This window comes from Vigna unguiculata, chromosome 10 (genome assembly GCF_037176805.1).
Source record: "Vigna unguiculata cultivar grain cowpea cultivar isolate G323 ecotype 2 chromosome 10, ASM3717680v1, whole genome shotgun sequence".
In the NCBI taxonomy this organism is placed as follows: Eukaryota; Viridiplantae; Streptophyta; class Magnoliopsida; order Fabales; family Fabaceae; genus Vigna; species Vigna unguiculata.
Genome location: NC_140801.1, coordinates 51,654,435 through 51,662,869, shown reverse-complemented (window position 1 = coordinate 51,662,869; position 8,435 = coordinate 51,654,435). Strand labels below are relative to the sequence as shown.

General features: G+C 27.3%; 1 protein-coding gene across 1 annotated transcript; it reads left to right on the top strand.

Annotated features, from left to right (window-relative positions):
* Positions 1-581: 581 nt before the first annotated feature.
* On the top strand, positions 582-3,366 carry LOC114166168 (Ribosomal protein L34). The gene is made up of 3 exons (XM_028050847.2): positions 582-898; positions 1,241-1,340; positions 2,977-3,366. The coding sequence occupies exons 1-3, from the start codon at positions 673-675 to the stop codon at positions 3,047-3,049; spliced, it is 399 nt and encodes a 132-aa protein (XP_027906648.1). The 5' UTR covers positions 582-672; the 3' UTR covers positions 3,050-3,366.
* The last annotated feature ends 5,069 nt before the right edge of the window (positions 3,367-8,435 follow it).

Here is an 8,435-nt window from a genome sequence, read left to right as displayed (position 1 = left end):
GGGACTAAAAATAAATTATTTAGTATTGTAAGGATACAAAATGAACATTTTAGGAGAGTCAAAATAAATTAGTAAGAACAAAATCAATTGTTTTTTTTACAGGAATCAAAGTGAAAAAAAATTAAAGACCCAAAAATCTATTTTAAGGACTAAAATTACATATATATATATATATATATATATATATATATATATAAATGTTAAATTATGATATAAATAAATTATTTTAAATATATGATGGACTATGGTTAAGCTGAATTTTGATAAAAACATAAAAAATTGAACTATTTATTTGGTAAACAGATACATTATTTTCTTTATCAGTTTGGTCACTTGTTTTTACAATATTTTATCAATTTAAAACATTTTGGTTCAATGTTAAACAAACAATAAACACCTAGTCACTAATCAAAGTTTTTATTTTTATTATTTATTATTACACATTAAAAATGCAGTTACAAAAATAAAATAATAAATAGAGGTAAAATTAGAAAAAAAAAGGGCATCACAGACAGTAACCAAAAAAGATGTTCCGGGTCGGGTAAAAAAACCCAAATTGTAAAGAGGCAAAACTCCGATCCATGGAGATGGAGGTTGGAGTTTGGTGTTGGCGCATTGCTTAGGTTGAGTTAGGTTAGGGTTTATGAAGCAAAGCTTTGAGTGAATCCAACAATGGCGTCGAACAACGTTCTCAGAAGTGGGGCTTCCTTGTTGAATCGCCTTTCAAAATCGCTTCCTCTTCGTTCCAATACCCCTCAACTTCAATCTCATTTCCTCTCCCCTTCTCTCTCTAGGCTCCCCGCCGCCATTTCTCCCCAAAACGACGTCGAATTTCCCCACAAACAAGGGTTTCTCTACCCCTGTGGCCTCCCCTCTCTTCGCTTCTTCTTACCTCAAGGTACACTTACTCTCACTACACTCTTTATTGCATTTCATTTTCAAGGGAACTTTGTTACTTTCCCCCTATTTTCTTGCAATTGATCGCTCTCTTTCTTCTGTTCCTAATGTAAATTTGATTAATTACACTAATATGAGATGTGACATCGAAGAAAAGATAATGCCCCGGAAGTCAAAAATTAATTTTTAAGATGCACTGTGTTGTGATATATGTTATGATTTTTCTATCCCAAAAATATAATCATGTACCAGCTTTTGCATGAGAAGATGGTGTTTTGTGAAATTTTAAGCATTTGAACTCCTCCCAGGTACTTTTTATTCTGAATTTATGATTATTCTGCAGGGGATGCTCCTTCATCAGATGAACCCATGCTTTTGTTCCCCAAAAGGACGTTTCAACCTAGTCTCATTAAACGAAAGAGGAACCATGGATTCTTTGCTCGGTAAATCACTCATCTTTATGGTTATATGCTCCTTCGTAATGAGAAGAGAAGTAGAAAATGTTACTTGTTAGTGGTTAACCCTTCCTTTTCTTCTACATGATATCAAACTTGGTAAATTTTAGAACTCTTGTGGTGTTTCCATTCTTCAGCTTACTCAACTAGATAATAACTATGCAAAGGCCTAATTTGTGTAGAGAATTTGAAGGAATTAGGCGATCGATTGTTCTTACGCATCATGCTTTCTATTACTTTCTCTTGGTTAGTTGGCTTGTTAGCGTAATAGATAAAAAAAAAATACTCATAAATCTTGAAGCTATGCCTTAGCTTTAAACAGATTGTTTTGTTGAATGTGGCAATGTGCAATTCAGTGACGAAGCTTTCAATGAACAGATTGCCTATCTCTCTAGATTGTTGCTTTGTTTTTGGTAGATAAGTGGGTGTGTCACATTTTAGATTATGGTTGTTTTGTTGAATGTGGCAATATGCAATTGAGTGACAAAGCTTTCAATGAACAGATTGCCTATCTCTCTAGAATGTGGTTGGTGGTAGATAAACGGGTGTGTGTCAAATTTTAGACTATGGCCAGGCAAAGTGGCATGTGAAATGCTTCTTTGTTGGCCCGAAGACCATTGCTTCCTTTTATTGTTTATAGGAGAGAATTAGGTTACTCATGGAATAACTTAGAGCTATTCCATTCAATAATTCTTTTTATATATTAAATTTCAATAATTCAGATGTTTTTAAATAGATTAAGTCTGTTGATTTTTAAAAAAAATTAAACTATTAATTCTTTTGAATAAATTCAATTTAACAGATATTAGTATACGTTTTAAAAATATAAATAAAATTTAGTGTCTATGATCGTTGAAAAGATATCAAAATATTCAACAGTTAGAACGCAATAACAAAGCCTCATACCATTAGGTGAGGAGTGATATATGAATCCCATAATGAAATATTTAGCAGTTTGACTATTGAATTTTAATATTTAATACATAGAAAATGTCATTGAATGGAAACAGTATTTTTACCAAAAGTTACTTTTAGAGTAACTTGATTCATATAAAAGAGATGTCAAATTGGTGCAACTGAAGTCAACTGTCTCACCATTTATTAACCTCTAATTGAACAATATTATATCAAAACTCACCATCGAATTAGAAGTTTCTTTCACATTGATCATATCTACGTACTGGTTATATTATTCTAAAATCATTGATACCTCATTTACATACATTAAAATTGATGTAATGTCTACTTTCTGAATGTACAAAAAATGGAATTTTCTTGTTTTAGTCCTATTTTCACAAAATTCAACAGAAATAATCAACACAAAAATGATTATAACTCGACCATTGCATTTATAAATTCAGTCTACATGAAGTTATTAAAGGTATACAGTTTGTTTAAGATATATCTCATATAAGTGTATATCTATCCATATATTAATGTGTAACTGGTCCTTAATCATGGAGTAAATTTGTGAGGAGCCTGTTTCAGATCCAGTATGAAGATGTCTGGCTAAGTGGATAGAACTGGGGAATTTTATGCATGACTTGTATGCAAATTTGCGTGTGTAATCTCTAAAACAGAGTTGTGCTGTGTTGATGACATATTTTTTGTATTACATGAGCAGGAAAGCGACCAAGGGTGGCAGAAAAGTAATTGCTCGAAGAATAGCCAAGGGCAGGTTTAGGATTACAGCTTAGTATCATTGCATTGACATTGGAGTTAAAGTTTGAACTTAGAAACTTAGTGCACTTCATGGTAAGGCCCAGTGATACAGGGTGAACCTGACATTGTTACGTAAAAGAGCTCCTTTTTTTGGTTGGGGTGTGGGGTTGGAGTTTTATTGAGTATAGTCTGCAATGAACAATTTTTCAGGCAACTGTTGTGCATGGATGTGTTAACATTCTGTTTATTTCTATTTGAAATTCTGGTCGGTAGTTGCAATAATTTGTAACTCTTGTATTAGTTTTATGTGGTGAGCACTGCAGAATAATCTAGTTTTATTTGATGTGAAGAAGCTTGCATTGTGCGCATTTTCTGCTTCCAAAATCCGTTTCGCACAAATGTTAAGGCACTGATAAAGTGGTCATCGAAAAAGATTAAAGGAAATAATGATTTTTTTTATTTTATTTAAAGAGTCTGTTTGGATGAAGGAAAAGAATTAAAGAAAAAGAAAAATGGAAGAAAAGTAATAGTAAGAGTTGACTTCTGAAGATTTCAATAAATGAAAAAAAATATAAGTCTAACTACTTTTTTGTCTTGTTTTATTGTATAAATAGTTAAAGAAAAGAAGAATGTGCATATATAATGACGTAAATTTCTCTCTAATAAAGAATGGAAAAAAGTGAGGAAATCAAGATAGTTTAGTCCTTATCCACGTAAAACGTTTGTGGGAATGCAGCACTTACTTTAGTTTAATTTGGTTTGAATAAAATAACTTTCGCTACCTGGTTTGATAAAATTTTTAATATTTTTAGGAGAAAAAGGTAACAAAAAAGTGAAATTTTTTTTTTTTTACAAATTAAAGATAAACATTTAGAAAAATTATATTAGAAGTTTACAAATTTATTTTGATTTTTGGAAATTTTAATTTAATTTTTTTGTTATTTCTTTCTTTTAGAAAAACTTATAGAAACATTTGCATGAGAGATACTTTGGTCTGTATGAAAAAATATTTGAAAGGTGAATTAGAAAATTGAGATACTGGTGTGCATGTTAGAAATTTGTGTGTTGTGTAATGTTTGAATTGACGTGCATGTGAAGAAAAGTTGAAGAAATGAAATGAATGTGGCCCATAAGAAAGGTTAACTTTGTGCAACTCTTCTTCACAAAGCTCACTCACTTTAAGGTAGCATTGGGTCTGTCAGACGATAACTTTGCCCAAATTTCTATCTGCTTTGTTTTCATTGCACACATCAATCATTGAAACCTAATTATTGGAAGGACCAATGCTTTTCCCTTCTAAGATCATTTTCTTTCCATAAGGTCATTTGATATGAGTATGTGTTACTTAAAATTCGTACAAGATCAATAATATATAAAAGAGAAAAATAAGTGTTGAACCAAATCACTCATAACAAATAGGGTTATAAACTGATTCAACCAGACTCGTATAGGTTGGTTCACCGTAAGTTAAGTTAAAAATATTAGTTTAATTCGACTCATTTTTTGGTGACCAACTTATTTTTTGATGAGTTAAAAATGTTGTAGTTTGATTCACCAATTCATGGTGGGTGAGTCGGATTAGTGGGTTGACTCACACTTCCGAATGTTTTATTTTGTAATTTATTTTATATAATTATTACAATATAATGAAAGTGGTTTGAATCAATTTTTTTTATAATATTAGAATCAAAGTATTCACCTAATTCTTCACTTATTATTAAAAGGATAATAATTGAAAATTAAAATATAACATATATAATTTGGCAAACAAGTAAATTAAACATTTAAATTGTTCAAACATTATAGAACGGTAAGTAAGTACTTAAAAAGGTAAGTAAGTACTTAAAAAGATTAAATTGTTAACCTATATAATTAAAATTAGTAAATAGTTATAACAAAAAACTTATAAAAAATGAAAAAAAATTAATAATGTATTGCATGATAAGTCGAGTCAATCCACTTTCAAATTGGTTCGAATTAGTTTAACCTATGAATTAAGTGAGTTAGGTTCATTTCAATTTACATTTAAAAAAATTAATTTTTTTTAATCCAACTCGGTTCGAACCTATGGTGAATCACCTTAACTTAAAAATTAAAACCCATTTTTATCGTCTCTACCAAAAAAAACTTATTAAGTGGTAAGTGGTATTACATAATTGTACTTAAGTTATTGGCTTAAAAAAAAACTCTAAATGTTATTAAGTAAATGTTTTTATGTTCTTGAATGGAAGGTCGTTTTCATTTTATTAAAATATTTATTTTGTTTTATACTTTGTCTTTAAATTTATAGATAATATTCGAGTCATCACATTTAAAATATTATTTATTTTTGTATTAGATTATTTTTTCATAATTGAGGCAAATATTTAAAAGTTACCCTTTCTATTTATTGTAAGACTATATTGGAATAGAATAATTCTCACCTAAAATTAAATAGTTGAATGGTGACATAACCTTAAAAAAATTTATAATGTAAGAATTTTATAAGGGATTAAAAAGGTACATGAGTTTTAAGTTTGTATGCAATTCTTACAAGCTTGGCATGAGATTGAGGTTTTATGAAAAATTACAATGTTATAGTTAAAGTTTGGAAAATTACTTCCCTCTAAAATTGTGCTCTCAAAATATGAATGTTAATTTTGAAAGAAATTGTTTTTTATACTCAAGACTGAGTTTTATAACCCATTCTTAATTTTAAGATCATCATGTTACATCGTGTTTTAATAAGAATCTTTTGAACAAGTACAATCTTAAATTTTTGAAACATTTATTAAAACTTTTGCATTAGATTAGAGATACTATTTATAACGTATACTTTTTTTTTACTGAGGTTCTTACCCTGAATTAGTTTTGTTGATATGACTAGAATTATCAATTATATTTTGTATCATTAAGAAAAACTATTAAATAACAATTAATGTTAGATATTAACATAATTAGTTATTATATTAACTAAATTATATATCACTTTATAATTAAAAATTATTATTTTCTAAAATAGTTTTTATTATGAATAAAAATTACAAAAATTATAATTTAATTTGATTTTTAACATTAACTATCTATGTTTTAATTATTTATTACTATTGATTCTAAATTAGTCTTTAATTTTAAACTAGAGGCTAATTTACACGTTAATTTCTTAATTGCTAAAATTTTAGTAACTAATATTAAATACTCTAATTCACAGATCAAGTATATTTTTTATTTATATTATAGACTATTTTAAATAATAATATTATTTTTTTTTGTAAAACGGTATCTAAATAGTCAATATAATTACTAATTGTTTTGGAACTTAAAATTGATTTCTATTTAATATTTTTCTTGTAATATTTACAAGTTGATGATTTTTATAATATGCACACCCTCCCTCACAGAAGAAGATAAGGTAGTCTTTGTTTGGTTAACATATATAATTCTTAAAAAGTCAATTCACAGTATATTATCCTTGTTTTAGTACCTAATTTTGTGTGATGAATTAAACTTAAATTTAATTTTTAATATGATATTAAAATGTATACTAATAAGATTTGATGTATCCTAATAAAACTAATTTAAAATATATAAGAAGACACGATCTTCACCTTATCTTCTAAAATTTAGATTAGTAAGTGAGAATATGATGAATAAATCTGAGTTAATATTGAGACTCAACATATATTTAATTTGATTCAATTAAAGATTTAATGACCTAATTTGATTTTTGAATTTATAAAAAGTTAAATATGGTTTTCGTCCCTTAACTTTCAGTAAATTTTGGAATCAGTCAATTTCGAAATTTTAGATCAATTTAGTCTTTCATCTTTCGAAATACGTAGATTTAATTATTTTAATCAAATCTTTTTAGGTTTATTTAATGTTTCGTACACATTTTAGAATTGTATTTGAATTATTTATACTTTGACACATTTTTGCTTTAATATTAAGTTAAATATTATTATAAAACACGCTTGAAATGTCAAATAAACTTAACAAAATTGATTAAAAGAACTAAATTCATATATTTCGAAAGATGAAAAACTAAATCGATCCAAAGTTTCAAAGTGAACTAATTCCAAAATTCCTGTGTAAAACCGGACTAATATAGTTAATCAATGACCCAATGGGTTTAACTATTAAATTAACCATCTAATTATAATGAGGGAATCTCAGGCCGTGATGAATGAACATATAGTTATATTATTATGAATTGTGATTAACGTAATCACCCTCTTTCAATTAGTGTGGTCACAGATTCTTGTGAATAATCTACTTTCTTTTACAAAGTAAGAAAGAAAGAAAAAAGGTAGCATAGGAACTGTATATAGATTGGTGTAATTTTGAGAGAACTTTGTTAAAGTATAAAAATAGAGAAGCAGAAAAGGTGACTAACTTTTTCAGTGTTATATATGATAACCATCTTTAACCCAACCAACTACCTCAATTGCTCTTTAATTCTGCATGCATTTTTAATAACTAATCATCACATTCTCATAACTAGGTAACTAAGTACTATATAACATGCAAATCACGTTCCATCAAAATTAATTATTAATTATCTATTGCTATATTTAAATTCCCGCTATGATTGTCTCAAATAATGTAGAAACAACTTGTCATTATTTTCAAAAGTAACATCTCCAAATAAAAAATTATATATATATATATATATATATATATAGACGGTGTGATAATAAAATTAATAAATAAATGGAAACAAAATCCACACCAATTATTTATTATATAAATAATATGTAAAACAACGAGATATACTAACAAACACCACAAAATTTTTATGTGGAGAAATCTAGAAAATTCAAATATTTGAGACATGGAATAAAATATTTTTTTCAAGCTAGCTTCTATGCACATAATATATGGTTGCTTTCTTTTTCTTCTTCTTCATTCATTTTGTGGTGTTTTTCTCTCACTAGAGGTACTCATAATAGCTTTTGTCTATAAATAATTTTAAATTGTATAATAGGTCGTAAGTTTATAAATAAAAATACTTTTTTTTTCTTAATTAAGTATGTGTGAATCTTATAAGTTGGTGACCCATCTGACAATACATAGATTAAATATGTTTTTAGTGCCTTAATTATCATTCGAAATACTAAATTTTGTCTCTGTCACAAGTTTTGAATAATTTTTATCTTCAAACTTTATATTGTTTGTATGTAAACTAGATGACATTAAAAATTTAATGATATTACAAACGATATTATCATGTGTGTGTCTATATTAGCTCGTGAACACATACATAACAACACTTTGATTGGTTACATGGATCACATCCTAAATCATATTTTAAAGTATACATTACATTAATTAAATTATTGCAAGGTTTTGTTAAATTAGTACAATTATAGGTTAAAGTTTAAGTAAATAGTATCAAATTGGTGCATGTAATTTTAATGATGTTCATATGTCAACACTACT

What these genes read in the sequence shown, in the direction of transcription:
- LOC114166168 (XM_028050847.2), top strand. Translation starts at nt 673, where the DNA reads ATGGCGTCGAACAACGTTCTCAGAAGTGGGGCTTCCTTGTTGAATCGC. An exon ending in TCGCTTCTTCTTACCTCAAG is followed by an intron (nt 899 to 1,240) that starts GTACACTTACTC and finishes ATTATTCTGCAG; the next exon opens with GGGATGCTCCTTCATCAGAT. An exon ending in AACCATGGATTCTTTGCTCG is followed by an intron (nt 1,341 to 2,976) that starts GTAAATCACTCA and finishes TTACATGAGCAG; the next exon opens with GAAAGCGACCAAGGGTGGCA.